This window comes from Dromiciops gliroides, chromosome 2 (genome assembly GCF_019393635.1).
Source record: "Dromiciops gliroides isolate mDroGli1 chromosome 2, mDroGli1.pri, whole genome shotgun sequence".
Lineage (NCBI taxonomy): Eukaryota > Metazoa > Chordata > Mammalia > Microbiotheria > Microbiotheriidae > Dromiciops > Dromiciops gliroides.
Window position 1 is genome coordinate 476,201,593 of NC_057862.1, and position 16,333 is coordinate 476,217,925.

General features: G+C 36.3%; 1 protein-coding gene across 1 annotated transcript in view; it reads right to left on the bottom strand.

Moving 5' to 3' along the window:
• Window positions 1-3,603, bottom strand: part of CAPN13 (calpain 13) — a 118,647-nt gene extending 115,044 nt beyond the window's left edge. The window contains exon 1 of the mRNA XM_043980997.1: window positions 3,508-3,603. Coding sequence (XP_043836932.1) covers window positions 3,508-3,603 — 96 coding nt within the window. The remainder of the gene's footprint in view (window positions 1-3,507) is intronic.
• Between the last annotated feature and the right edge of the window lie 12,730 nt (window positions 3,604-16,333).

Below are 16,333 nucleotides of genomic sequence, written 5' to 3' on the forward strand. Positions count from 1 at the left end.
ATGATAAAAATTATTTTTACATGTAATTGGGGGGGGGAATAAAAATGGCAGAGCCAGGAGGGGATGGCAGAGCCAGGAGGGGATGTCAGACCCTCTGACTCCAAAGGAACTGCTAGTCCTACCATACTGTGCCTTGGTGATATCATATCTATAGTACTGTTCTCATTTCTGAGCACCACATTCTAGGAAAGAAATTGAAAAGCTGAAGTGCACACAAAGGAGGACAACCAGAATGGTGGAGTTGTGATATGCCACATGAAGATTCATTTAAGGAAATGGGGAAAATTAGCCTGGCGAAGAGAAGACTAGTAGAGGACATAATAATGGCTTTCATGATACAGTGGCATGTATTAATAGGAATATATGTATCACCTGTATTTGATGGAGGTACCTTCTTATCCAAAAGTATTTTTTATAAAACCCTGGATTAATAGGAACCAAAATGTCCTTCAACTGAACTCCAAAACTGAACCCGGAAAGCTAGCAGATAAAAGACCCTACCTAGTGACTTCTTTTCCCTCAGGATAGTAAGTCCCTATCTTTTGATGACATCTGGGTGTTCTCGTCCTTGCCAAACCATTTTTTGGAATCTTGTAATCTTATCATGATGATTCAGCTTTTCCTCCATATTTGTTATAACTGAAATTGTTAAACTGCCTTTGCTTCTGTATCATACTATTGAAACTGGCAATGCCCTTGTAATTAGTGGACAAAAACCCCATATATACCCTCAGAAATGGGGAGTCCCCTGAGTTCTCTTCTTAGGAGGTGAGTCTCCACATGATCATGTGTTATATTTCTTCTTGGGACAAAATATTACATTGATATCATGTTTTTCTTATCCATTCTCTGATCTGGTTTCTGCGAGATACCTACTTTTGGTAAGAGAGGCAGAAATAGCCTTTTCTGATCTGGGTGAACAAATTATAGGAGAAATTATTGATGTCTCTGACCTGTTTATCATCTTGTAGGAGTATGGGTATGAAAACTATATTTAATATTCAACACATGCTACAGTGGAAAGAGTGAGAATACCAACATTCAAATCCCATACCTGATGTCTATCACCTACATGAACCTTGAGTTTAATTTAACCTCTCTAGTTCTCAATTTCTTCATCTATAAAATAAGGGGTGGCTTATGAGGTAGGTCCCTTCCAGCTCATCGTTCATTATATTCTATGAAAGCATTTCAAGGATCAGCCTGTATAAAAAGGGATTTGAATTACTATGTATCATCCCAGAAGACATAACCATAAATAATGGTGGAGAGTTGAAAAAAGGCATATTTAGGCTTGATGCAAGAAATAAAAACTTCCTTATCAGAACTAAAAAAAAGTGGAGTGGATTAACTTGGAAGATAGTGGGTTCTCTCTCCCTGAAAGTCTTTAAATGAAGGCTAAATGACAATTTTTTTTTGTGGGGCAATGGAGGTTAAGTGACTTGCCCAGGGTCACACAGCTAGTAAGTGTTAAGTGTCTGAATATGGATTTGAACTCAGGTACTCCTGAATCCAGGGCCAGTGCTTTATCTACTACTCCACCTAGCTGCCCTTTACAATTCTTTATAATTAGCCCAAGAAACTGCAATCCACTTTTCTAGGTATGTAATGGACTAGATGACCAATGGTATTCCTTCTAAGTCTGAAAGTGTGATTCCATGAGATCACAAATCCAGTGGGGCATTAGCTTTTCTGAAAACTTGTATCACATTCTATTCTCTCCATGAAACACTTTAATTGAAATACAATTTAATGTCAGGACTTCTGCCTTTTTAGAGGGTGAATAAGATATTCATCTGGTTGAACAGCACTTTTATGTCTTTTGTGAAACTATGAGTAAATACATTGCTTCCTATATCACTTGGTGTCTGGTGCCGGCTGGCTAGTTATACACTGGTTTCCATCCTTCAGAGAAAGGAGGAGGTCACTGCAAAGTAATAGTTACAATGACTGATGAATCTAAAATTGTAACCCTTGACTCCATGCAAATTCCAACAACCTCTATTCTTTGGCATACTGGTATATTCAAGGGTCCTTTAGTCTATTCATTGTAGATTCATTCATTTGCAAGTAGGTCTCTCTCCTTTGCTTTACCTCAATATAAAACCACATAGCCCCTAATAGCCTCAAGTCACCCTGAGTTTTCCTGTAATATGGAATTGTCTACATATGTTACAGCCATATGTGCAGCTTCATTTTTCAGAACCGTACCAACACTGGGTCCAAAAGTTGGCAGTGAAGAGGAAGAATGCCTCCTTGTATGCTTTTTGTGTATGTGAGATTTCACTGGTTGTTTGTATGCTATTAATAAATTCCACATTTAGATTTAAGGTGGATATGATGGGAATTTTGTTCCTTGAGATGCCAAGTAGATTAATATAGTGTCTTTTATATAAAGTTTCACACAATGAATTCCTGCTTGAATTGGGTATCAGAAAAAGAAGTTCTTTACAGATGAATTTATGTACTTTCTGTAATAAGAAACTGAAGGCTATGTGGCCCAGTGTATTTCTCTTTTTGCTTTAGTTGCCAGAAGAGTTAAAGCAAAATTTATTACCCAAGCAATAAAGTCTGCTCATCTTGGGTATTAGAACAAGGCCTGCTATTTCTTTTTTCTTTCTTTCTTTTTTTTTTAGTGAGGCAATTGGGGTTAAGTGACTTGCCCAGGGTCACACAGCTAGTAAGTGTTAAGTGTCTGAGGTCAGATTTGAACTCAGGTACTCCTGACTCCAAGGCCGGTGCTCTATCCACTGCGCCACCTAGCTGCCCCCTGCTATTTCTTTTTAATAGACTGTTTATTTTTAAACATCTTATCCAATACTGTGATTTCATCTACACACTACCTCAAATCTTTTGAGACAGAGACAAGTTAAAAATCTTTTAAAAATTCAATGGATAATAGGTACTACCTTTCATCTAAGAGATGTTTGATCAGCAAAAGCAATAGGTTGGTAGTATAGCAAGAGAGAATATGGTAATTTTGATCTTGACCCTATGTAATCTGCCCCTTCTGGATTTCAGCTGTGCTCATATCTCACCAGCAATTTATCTGAATGTATCCTTTTCTCCTCTTCCTTCACTCCCCCTCCTCATGCCCTTGAGTGTCTCAGTTAAGCTACAAACCTTCCCTTGTGAATTAAAATACAATGGTGATAAAAGCCTATTGCTTTGCATTAATGGACCATCTAATTCTTCTGCAGTACCCTTCTTTAAGTCCCAGCAATGGGATAGCATGTGGCCTACAAGTATATTGACTACATTACATTTCTTTAAAATGCATAAAAAGTTTTCTGCTTCATTGACTTCCCAGCCTAAAGAGGTACAATCTGCTTTTCTTTCAAGATTTCTGTTACCTGATCTGTTGATTAAGGACAATATTGCCTTCAAAATATCAGGTCCTAGGTTTGTGAACAAAATGTAGATTGAGTTGGAATGGTAATGAGACTCACCCCCTTTGTCCTGAGCATGGCAATGTTTGAATCAAGTCAGACCCTGCTCCCTCCTTACCGTAAGCAACTCAATGTTGCAGATCATACAATGAGTGAATATGACCTGTTTTGTGTCCTGGACCTCTTTGGCAGTCTGGTGAAGCTTATGGACCATTTTCCAGAATAATGCATTTAAAAGCACAAAATAAAATGCATACATTACAAATGAAATTGACTATTGAAATCGAGTTAACAAAATATTCAGAAAAAAGTTTATGGGATCCAGAATAAGAACCCCTAAGGAAATATTGAAGCGCCCTACCTGTTTTCCTGTGGTTGGTGAATCTGATGAAAATTGACAGGTATTCACTTGCAGCAAGTCAAAGCAAGACTGGGTTGCTCCTTGGAATCAGTAATAGAAATATTGGCTAGCTTGGTCTCTCAACAGAGAGATGTTTTATGGGCTGTGCACTGCACCTTTCTATAACCTCTTCTGGAAGAAGGGAAAGAAGGTTGGCACTTATTTGCTGTTTTCTCTCCTGCTCTTCCTTATATAACCACAGCTGTCGGGCCCCTCCTTGGTTAAACAGTTTACCTAGTTTAAACTGGGTAAACATTGGTCCTTACTGTTTCTCCAGAAAGTCAAAGGGTTCAAGGATTTCCTTTTGGCTGATTGCCCTTATTGTAGCTGTTCAGTGTTGCCAGAGGTGTCACATTTAGTTCAGTCATTATCCTACTATAATCTCTTCTTTCCTGGAACTCCACTGCAGATTTCAGGGATTTCCTGAGATGATGCTCAGAAGTGGAAACACCATATATAGTGAAACGCAATATTCTCTTATTCTTCCCTCTTGATGTAGGAAAAAAAAATGAAATGCTTCCATGAGAAATCATTGAAAAGTAAATGCCATCTTTTGTCCCTTATTACCTCATCACAACTCCAACCATTCACCAGAGTCCCAGTTCTGTATTTCCAATCTTTATTTACTTCAGCATCTTGGGTAAGTCACTTAATTTTCATTGCTTTGCTTGGCCACTATCTAGGATAAGTTATGGAAAAAGGCAGGTTGAGGACATTTTCTCACCTAGGAGTTCCCTATACCATAGAAATCTCAGGTTCAATTTCTATTCCTGTCCTCTGTGTCCAAAGCAAAGATCTTTCTACATATTGTATGACTAGTGGTAAGGAGAAGTGATCAACAACTACTTTCACAAGATCAGGTTTGGGCTAACATCATGGGGTGATGTATGCTATACTTTAATACCATGTCACCTGCCAAGTCCATATTGACAACCTGGGTCAGACTGATAGTAGACGAGGAAGGAGAAGACAAATATAAGAGGCATTATACAGGCTGAATTGATAGCATTTGGAAACAGATTCAGTTTAATTCAATAAATATCAATTCAGTACCATGAACAGAGCATTGGGCTTGAAGTCAGAAAAAGGTTTTTCAATCTCAGGCTCTCAACTGTAGCACCATAGGCAATTCACCTAACTTCTCTGAGTCTCCTTTCCCTGTCTGTAAATCTATGATCCTAGGAACTATGTGCAAGGTGCTATGTTCTGGGGAGAAAAAGAGGAAAGCAAAACAAGACCCTGCATCTCAAAATCTACTCCCTCCTCCATGAAACTTTGCTGATTCCAATGCCACACTGAGGTGCAAGTCATCTAACCCTTTTCAAATTTCTCAGACCAGTTTTTCTGTAAGTTTCGTGCATTGTCCTTGATATTACAGTTATTTGTGTACTTGTTCCTCACATTCCCATTAAATTGTAACCTACTTAAGAGCAGAAAATGCATTGGAACTATGTGTCCCCTGAGTCAAGCAAAATGTTTTGGCCACAGTAGGTGCTTAATAAATTTGTGGAATTGAATTAAATTGAAACTAAACTCTATTGTGGGAACGAGCCAGTACAGAAATAAGATACAGGGAGATTTAAGCCTAAAAATAAATATAGATCACTATTTCTAGAGGGCAATTCAGGCATCCAGTCCAACCCTCTCATTTTTCAAAAAAGGAACCTGAAGTCCAGAGAAATCAAGTGACATGTCTAGGTTTATACAAGTAATAATAAGTTTTGGAGCTGACTCCAGGCTCATCTGCTGACTTCAAACTTTATTATGTCAAATGTCCATGATCTCATCAGTGTGATTCTTCCTTCCACCAAATTAGAAAACAATACCTCTATACTGTAGGAAGAAGTTGAAATGTACTCCTGTGCTATAGGTATTCATTATCTGGTGGCCCACCTTCTAGTATTGAGCTTCCCTAAACCTAGTGAGGCTTATCTGATGACAAGAATAATAAGAATAAATGTTTATATATTGCTTTAAAGTTTACAAAACACTGGACATATATTATCTCATTTGATCCCCACAATAGCCCTAAGTGACAGATGATATTATTATCCCCTCTTCACAGGTAAGGAAATGTGCTGAGAAGTTAAGTAATGTAGGCAGGGTCATGAAGCTAGTGTCAAGTCTTCTGGACTCTAAGTGCAGCACTATACACTATGGCTTATCATTAAACATATAGTCCATCTGCAGGTCTGTACTCTGAGCTCCTCCAGCTCTGTAGGGATGCTAGACCTTTTACTTCCCTGACATGGCCTTGCATATTCTAAAGTCATCTGCACACCACAGTGAGGGATTGAAAGAGAACTGTTAGTGTTAGATGTCTAGTGAGGCTGAAGTGAATGTGCTCTTAGTCATGTTGCTGGGGAATACACTGAAGAAAGAGGTAAGTGGTACATGAGTTAGAAGCCTTATGACTAAACTTATAAAAGCAACCTTTACAGATAAAAATTGTTTTGATAAAAGTGCTAAAGTTGAATACTGTGACAAGTCACAAGAAAGATACTAGGTGTTATATTTAAATAAATTCTCCAAACTGAAATAGACAAGAAGTTTGTAAGGGACTTGGGGAGGAACATAGAAATGAAGATCCACTTTAAAATACAGGAAGAAAAGTCTAGAACCTACCAGAGAGGAAAAGCCCAGGCTTGGGTTCAATATCAGGAGCTGATGATATAGTTCAGAGAACTATAGAGCATAGATTTAATTCTAGAAGAGACATTAGAAGCTATCTACTGCAACCTTCTTATGTTGCAGAGGAAAATTGAGGCTATTGGTGGTTAAGTGACTTCTTCAAGGCTGCACAGTTCCTAAGTGGCTGGGCCCAAATTTGAATTCATGTTCTTAGCAACCTAGACCTTGTGGCAGAAGGGAGGTGTGGGAAGATGGTATTGAAAGGGAATTGAAATGTGAGGAAAAATCATTCATTATTTTGTAGTTTCTGAAGGTTTATTCTCTAGGCCAATAGCTCCCTGTATCTTGTTTCTCTACTGTAACTTTCTCCCAATAGAGTTAAGTTTCAATCTAATTCTAACATTTTGTGTGTTTGTTTGTTTGTTTGTTTTTGCGGGGCAATGGGGGTTAAGTGACTTGCCCACGGTCACACAGCTAGTAAGTGTCAAGTGTCTGAGGCCGGATTTGAATTCAGGTACTCCTGAATCCAGGGCCGGTGCTTTATCCACTTGCACCACCTAGCTGCCCCCTCTAACGTTCTTTTTAAAAAAAAAATTAGTTTCCAATTCTCCCTCTCCCTCCCAACCCTCCCCAATACATTGTGAAGGCAAGAAGTGTGTTATGAATTGTACATATGAAATCATGCAAAACATATTTCCATTCGATTTAATTCAATTCTACAAATGTATTAAACACCTACCATGGCCAACACATTTTTGTTTGACTCAGGGTACACAAACATAGATAAAATGGAGAAATTATGTCTCGGGCCTAGACATAATCCTATATTATATTTCTCTGTGAGGTAGTTTATTTGGGGATCATGCACCTGTGGAAGCAGCTAGATGGTACAATGGATAGAGTGCTATGCTTAGAGTCGTCATCCTGAATTCAAATTTTGCCTCAGACATTTACCAGCTGTGTGACCCTGGGCAAGTCATTTAACCCTGTTTGCCTCGGTTTCCTCATTTATTAAATAAACTGGAAAAGGAAATGGCAAACCACTCTAGTATCTTTGCCAAGAAAACCCCAAATGGGGTTACAATGAGTTAGACACGACTGAAAAAGACTGAATAACAACTCGAGGAAAGCCACAGAGCCTAGTAGGTAGGTAGGTGGAAGAGAGGAAGGAGAACTTTCCAGATGCAGGGACAAACAATAAAGAGGCACAGATTTAGGAGATGGAGTAAGCTGTGTGACAGAGAGCAAGGAGGTAGGTGTTACTGGATCAAAGAGCATGTGGAGGTAAGTAACATGTAAGAAGGCTTCAAAAGGTAGGCAGGGGCTAGGATGTGATGGACTCCACATGCCAAACAGAGGTTGCCTCCTCCTTAGTTCAACCCTTACTATTTTTTTGCTCTTCTTTTCCCAGCTTGTCCTATTCTGTTCTCTCTCCTCTACTAGAGAAATGGATTGACAGTTTCAATCTGGTACTGTAAAATGCCTGGAGCTCCTCGAAGAAAAAGGGCCTACAGGATATAAAAATAACCTGTGAAGACAATTATAGTTAAGCTGATGGGGGAAAGTATTCAAGCTCCCTTCCCTCCTACCTTTATTAAAAAAAACAACCTAGAATCCAGTTTTAGGTAGAGGATTCATGTGCATTCCTTTGAAATATGGAACAAAGGAGTTATTGTGTTTGGGTAAACAAGTTGGGACACCAGGGGGATTATTCAATGGAACTGTCCCAACCTACCAGTGATTACAGTAGAGGCAAATAATACTGGGGTGGGGGGGGGAGGGTGAAAGGAAAGTCAATAAAGAAAAAGAATCTACTTTGCCTGGTGTCAAAAGAAAAAGAAAAGACTGTGGCTTTGGGTCTAGTCCCAGAAAAAGTCCCTCTAGATTTTCTTCATGAATAAGAATGGCTAACATTGATATATTGCATTTAGCTTTCCAAAGCACCTTACCTACGTGATCTCATTTGATCCCCACCAGAACAATCTTATGAGTCAGATTTATTATTGTCATCATTTTATACATGAAGACACCGAAATTCAGTGAAGTTTAGTGACTTGCTCATATTCACAAAGCTAGAAAATGTCAAAAGCGAGATTGGAACCCAGGTTGACCCCCTGACTCAAGATGCAGCAATCTTTCCAGTGCCTCTTGCTTCCAATGTATATTGCTTCTGAATTTCTAGTTTCATTTCTCTTTGTGTATCCCTTCTATAGAGTGGGGTATGTCCAAAGATGACTGACAATTTAGGCTAGTGTTCATTTCAGCTTCATAACTATGCCAGCCTTGTCTTTAAATTCTTGGGTTCCACCCCTGTGAACTATATGAAATCTAGATGACCACCGTCCATAAGTTTGCCTACTTTCCCTCTCTACATGGAAAGTAGGAATTATCTCACTGTATCCTCACTGGCAATCTGTGATAAGAAGTCCTTTGTACATATGAGTTGTACAATGGTTTTCTTACAGAGAGTAGGTCTTTTTAATTTATTTTTTCATTCAATTTTCTTTTATATTTAGTTCCGAATTCTCTCCTTTCCCCACTCCCATCTCCCACTGAGAAGCAGGAAATAGAAAATCCATTACAAATGTGAAAACATACAAAATAAAATTCCACATTATTCATGTTCTGAAGGGAAATAAAGGAAAGATAAAGAGAAAAATTGCTTCAATCTATGCGTTTAATCTATGAATACATTAGTTCTCTGTCAGGATGTGGATTGAAATTTTTATCATGAATCTTTTGGAATTGTGGTTGACCATCATGTTAATCAGTTTTACTAGGTCTTTTATAGTTGATTATCTTTATAATGTTACTGTTCCTGTGTAAATTGTTCTCCTGGTTTTATTCACTTCATATTTGGATCAGTTAATATGTCTTCCTGGATTTTTCCTAAAATTATCCCCTACATTTCTTATAGCATCATAATATTTCATCATATTCATATACCATAATCTGTATAGTTATCCCCTAGTTGATGGACATTCCCTTTATTTCTTATTTTTGTCACCACAAAAGAGCTACTATAAATATTTTTGTACATGTGTGTCTTTTCCCTTTTTATTTGATCTCTTTGGGGTATAAACTAGTAGCACTATTGCTGAGTCAAAGGGTATGCACAATTTAATAGCTTTTTGAGCATAATTGCCTTCTAAATTGGTTGGACTAGTCCACAGTTCTATCAATAGTACAGCTATATACCTATTTTCCCACAGGTCCTCCAGAATTTGTCCTTTCCCTTTTCCGTCATCTTAGCCAATCTGATAAGGATGAAGTGAATCTCAGAGCCACATTTATTGGCATTTCTCTATTAGTGATTTAGAACAGTTCATATGACTATTTATAGTTTTAATCCCTTCTTCTGAAAACTACCTGTTTATATCCCTTGATTATCAATTAAGGAATGGCTATTATTCTTATAAATTTAGCTCAGTTTTCTATATATTTGAGAAATAAGACTTTTATTTAAAAACTTGCTGCAAAATTTTTTCCCTGCTTTTCTGTTTTTCTTCTAATTTTAGTTGCTTTTTTTGGTGAAAAAACTTTCTAATTAATACAATAAAAATAATTTATTTTACTTCCTATGAACTTCTTTACTTCTTGTTTCTTTATGAATTCTTCCCTTATTCATGGATCTGGCAGGTAACTTTTCCCATGATCCAATTTGCTTATGATGTCACCCTTTTTGTCTAAATTATGTACTCATTTTGAGCTTACCTTAGTATACAGTGTGATATGTTGGCCTATGCCAAGCTTCTGTAAGACTACTTCCAGTTTTCCAGCTGTTTTTGTTAAATAGTGAATACTTACTCCAATAGCTGTTTTTTTTTAATGAGGCAATTGGGGTTAAGTGACTTGCCCAGGGTCACACAGCTAGTATGTGTTAAGTGTCTGAGGTCAGATTTGAACTCAGGTCCTCCTGACTCCAGGGCCGGTGCTCTATCTACTGCTGCTCTATCTAACCTAGCTGCCCCGAATAGCTGGGTTTTTGAGGTTTATCAAACACAAGGTTACTGTGTTCATTTGCTTCTGTATACTGTGTACCTATTTTTTTCCCATTGATCAACCACTCGATTTCTTATCCAGTATCAAATTGTTTTGGTGATTAAAACTTTGTGGCATAGTTTGAGAACTGGTATTACTAGGCTGCCTTCCCTAACTTTGTCTTTCATTGATTCCCTAATATGGGAATTTTTCCATGACTACTCATGTATAACTTATTTTGAATTGCTTGAATTGATTCCCTTGATATTCTTAACCATTATTTCCTTCAGATGAAATTTTGTTATTTTTCTTCCTCTATAAAGCAATTCTTTGACAGTTTGATTGGTATGGCATTGAGTAAGTAAACTAATTTAGGTAGCATTGTCATTTTAATCATATTGGCTGGGGCAGCTAGGTGGTACAGTGGATAGAGCACCGGCCCTGGAGTCAGGAGTACCCGAGTTCAAATCCGGCCTCAGACACTTAACACTAGCTGTGTGACCCTGGGCAAGTCACTTAACCCCAATTGCCTCACTAAAAAAAAAAATAAGATTAATCACATTGGTTTAATCAAATTACCTACCCATGAGCAATTAATATTTCTCCATTTATTTAGCTCTGTATTTATTTGCATGAAGAATATTTTTAATTATGTTCATATAGTTCCTGGGTGTGTCTTGGCAGGTAGACCCCCAATTAGTTTATAATATAGTCATTTTAAATGGAATTCCTCTTACTATCTATTGATGACAATATGTGGAAATACTCATTATTTGTGTGAGTTTAATGTCCTACAACATTGTTAAAGTTCTTCATTGTTAAATTGGATTTTTAGATTCTCTAACTTTGCCATGATGTTATCTTTAAAAAGCAAAAATTTTGTCTCCTCATTGTCTGTGTTTATTCCTTCAATTTATTTTTCTAGTCATTGCTATAGCTAGTATATATATCTAGTACAATATTGAGCAATAATGGTGATAATGGACATCCTTGCTTCATGATTGATCTTATTGGAAAGGCATCTAGTTTATCACCATTATAGATAATTCTTGCTCTTGATTTAGATATATGCTACTTATTTTAAGAAAAGACTCATTTATGCATGTGCTTTCTGGTGTTTTTAACAGGAATGGGCGTTGTATCTTATCAAAGGCCTTTTCTATATCTATTAAAATAATCATATGATTTTTGTTGTATTTATTATTGTATTGATATGATTGATTATGCTGATAGATTGCTTAATAGTGAACTATTTCCGTATTACTCATATAAATATAGTCTGGTCATAGTGTCTGATCTTTGTTATGTATCATTGTAATCTCCTTGATATTATTTTATTTAAAATGTTTGCATCAATATTCATTAGGGAAATTGGTCTATAGATTTCTTTCTCTGCATTGACTCTCCTTAGTTTAGGTATCAAAACCCTTTTGTATCATAGAATAAATTGGTAGGGGTCCATTTTTACACATTTTTTTCAAAATTGGAATTAATTGTTTAAATTTTTTGATACAATTTGCTTATAAATTCATCTGGTCATTTTTTTATTAGGGGACTTAATTTATGATTTGTTAAATTTCTTTTTCTAAGATAGGATAGTATAAATATTATATTTCCTCTTTGTTTAATCTGGGCAATTGATTTATTTTATAAATATTAATCCATTTCCTTTGAATTATCAGTTTAATGACATTGTTAGGCAAAATAACTCCTAATAATTGCTTTTATTTCATCTTCATTACCAGTTTACCTTTTTTCTTTTTGATACAGGTTATTTGGTTTTCTTTCCTTTTATTTTTTTAAATTTTTTTTTGGTGGGGCAATGTGGGTTAAGTGACTTGCCCAGGGTCACATAGCTATTAAGTGTCCAATGTCTGAGGCCGGATTTGAACTCAGGTCCTCCTAAATCCAGGGCCAGTGCTTTATCCCCTGTACCACCCAGCTGCCCCTTCTTCTTTTTGTTTTAAACTAAATTAGTCAATGGTTTATCAATTGTAGTGCTTTATAAAAAAATAAAACAAGATCCTTGCTTTATTTATTAGATCAAGAAGGTTTTTGTTTTTCTTTTAATTATATTTATCTCTCCTTTGATTTTGAGGGATTTTGTTTTGGGTGTTTAATTGGGAGTTTAAAATTTGTTGTTTTCTAGGATTTTTTTAAGTTGCAGTCCCAATTTTTTGTTCTGATCTTACTCTTCTTCTTCTTCTTCTTTTTTTCTTTTAGTCAGGCAATTGGGATTAAGTGACTTGCCCAGGGTCACCCAGCTAGTAAATGTCCAGTGTCTGAGACCGGATTTGAATTTAGGTCCTCCTGAATCCAGGGCTGGTGCTCTATCCACTGTGCCACCTAGTTGCCCCCCTTACTCTCTTTTTATTGATATAAGAGTCTAAAGATAGAAATATCCCCCCAAGGACTGTTTTTGGTTAATCTACAAATTTTGGTATATTGTCTTGTGGTTGTAATTATTTTTTAAGTTACTGATTGTTTCTTTGACCCACTAATTCTTTAGGATTAGGTTCTTTAGTTTCAAATCAGTTTTAACCTATGATTCAAAAAACCCTTATTGAATGTAATTTTTATTATATGATGGTTAGGAAAAATGCATTTAATATTTCTGCTTTTCTACTTTAGTTTGTTATGATGTTATGCCTTAATACAGGGTCAGTTTTTGCAAAGGTTCCATACATAGCTGAGAAATAAATATACTCATTTCTATTCTCATTCAATATTCTCCAGAGATATTATATTTAACTTTTAAAAATTTTTATTCATTTCCTGAACTTTCTTGATCATTTTCTGGTTAGATTTATCTAGGTTTCAATAGCATACATTGAGAATAAAGAGCTGCCTTACCATCTCAGCCCACAGGGGTTTGAGGTTTGTAGGAGATACACTCTCCCTAAGGCAAATTATATCTAGCCTTCTGGAAAGGAAATGGGCTTTGTCAGGGAGGGCCTGGATGTCCTACCTTCTAAGTTAAGATTTCTCTTGACCTTTCTATTTTGGCTGGGAAATAAATACTTTGGCTAGTCTAGGCATCTACATTTACATAGGATTCAAGATATACAAAGCACTTTCTTCAGTGAGGTGAGTAATACATGTATTCTTCACTAGTGGAAGTGTATATAGAGCTGGACTCAGAGTCAAAAAGACTTGAGAACAATCTGTCTTGATACACTTTCATCTTCCTTATCATTTCTTTCTCAATCCATATAAATCAAATGAGATAATATGTGCAAAGTTCTTAGTACAGTGCCTTGAATATAGTAAATGTTGTATGTTAACTATTATTATCAAGGTAGGTGCTATTATTATCCTCATTTTGCAGTTGAGGAAACTGAGATACATGTTAAATGACTTGACCAGAGTCATAAAGCCAGTAACTGTCCAAGACTGAATTTGAACTCAGGTTTACCTGACCCTAGTCTCAGTACTCTATCTACTGGGCCACACAGTTGACTCCAGTTACTGCAATAGACTTTCAATGGCCTTCCTGATTCAAATGTTTTTCCACTGCAATCTATCCTACCTCTCTCCCCAACTCTAGTGACTCCCTATTCCTCATTATGATTAGATCAAATACAGTCCTTTTCTTGGAATTTTAAAGCTCTTATAACAATGATAATGAGAATGATGGCGATGATAATAACTACCATTTATATAGCTCTTTCTATGTGCCAGATACTGTGCTTAGCACTTTTCAATTATTTAGCCTCCCCCTATCTTTTCTTTTTTTTATTTTGGTAATTGCGTTTTAACAATTTTAATATTTTATTTCCCCCCAATTACATGTAAAAATAATTCTCAATATTTGTTTCTTAAAACTTTGAGTTCTGTATTCTCTTCCCCCTCATTGAGAAGGTAAACAATTTGACATAGGTTATATATATGCAGTTATGCAAAATATATTTCCAAATTAGTCATGTTGTGAAAGAGAACACAAACAAAAAAAACAAAGAAAAATAAAGTTTTTAAAAGTATGTTTTGATCTGCATTCAGACTTCATCAGTTCTTTCTCTGGAAATAGCATTTTTCATCGTAAATCCTTAGGAATTTTCTTGGATCACTGTATTGCTGAGAATAACTGTCATTTGCAGCTAATCATCATACAATATTGCTTCTATTGTGTATACTATTCTGGTTAGCTCACTTCACTCAGCATCAATTCATGTAAGTCTTTCTAGGTTTTTCTGAAAGCATACTTCTTGTCATTTCTTATAGCACAATAATATTCCATTATAATTGATGGGCATCCATGAGGAATACCTGAATAAGTTGTGGTGTATGAATATAATGGAATACTATTGTGCTATAAGAAATGATGAGAAGGCAGATTTGAGAAAAAACCTGGAAAGCCTTAAGTGGACTGAGGCTGAGTGAAATGAGCAGAACTAGGAGAACATTGTACACGGTAACAGCAACACTGTGTGATGATCAGCTGTTATAGACTTGGCTCTTCTCCAAAATACAATGATCCAAGACAATTTCAAAAGACTCATGATATAAAATGCTCTCCACATCCAGAAAAAGAGCTGTGAAATCTGAATCCATATTGAACCATACTTTTTTCATACTATTTTTTCTTTCTTGGGATTTTCCCCTTTTTTCCTGATGATTCTTTCACAACATTACTAATATGGAAATATATTTAACATGATTGTACAAATATCACCTATATCAGACTTGTTGCTGTCTTGTGGGGAGGGGGAGAGAAAAATATGGAACTCAAAATCTTATAAAAACTAATGTTCAAAACTATCTTTATATGTAACTGTAAAGATGCTATTACTATTAAAAAAAACAATTGATGCTCATGTCAATTTCCATTTCTTTTCCCCCACAAAAAGAGCTGCTATAAATATTTTTTGTACACATATGTCCTTTTCCTTTTTGTTTTTTATTTATTTGAGATTTAGACCTAGTAGTGGTATTGCTGGCCCAAAGAGTATGCACACTTTTATAGTCCTTTGGGCATAGTTCCAAATTCCTTTCCAGATTGGCTGAATCAGTTCATAACTCTATCAGCAATGCCTTGGTGTCTCAATTTTGTTTGTTTGTTTGTTTGTTTGTTCAGGGCAATGAGCATTAAGTGACTTTCTCAGGGTCACACAGCTAGTAAGTATCAAGTATCTGAGGACGGATTTGAACTCAGGACCTTCCGAATCCAGGGCCATTGCTTTATCCACTGAACTACCTAGCTGCCCTTGGTGTCTCAATTTTTTTTTTTTTGGTTTTTTTTTAGTGAGGCAATTGGGGTTAAGTGACTTGCCCAGGGTCACACAGCTAGTTAAGTGTCTGAGGCCAGATTTGAACTCAGGTACTCCTGACTCCAGGGCCGGTGCTCTATCCACTGTGCCATCTAGCTGCCCCGGTGTCTCAATTTTGACACATACTCTCTAACATTTATAATTTTCCTTTTCTGTTATATTAGCCAATCTGATAGGTATGGAATGGTACTTCAGAGTGCCCTTTGCATTTCTCTAATCAGTGTCAGTTTGGAGCATTTCTTCATATGACTCTAGATGGGTTTGATTAATTTGTCTGAAAACTGCCTGTTTATATACTTTGACCATTTGTAATTTGGGGAATGGCTCTTATTTTTTGTAAATTTATCTCAGTTCTCTATAATTTGAGAAATGAGCTCTTTATCAGAGATACTTGCTGTAAATTTTTTCACAGTTACAATTACTGTATATATTCCTCCAACCTATTTTTCTCTTTGTTTATCCTACTCTCTCCTTTCACCTTGTTCATACTCGAGTGTTTTGCTTTCAACTACTGTCTCCCATAAATTGTCCTCCCTTCTATCAACTCCCCTCTTCTCTTAACCCTTTTTGCTTCCTACTTTCCTATAGTGTAAGAGAGATTTCTATAGTCAACTGAATGTGTGTTATTCCCTCATTGAGCCAATTCCAGTGAAAGTAAGGTTCAG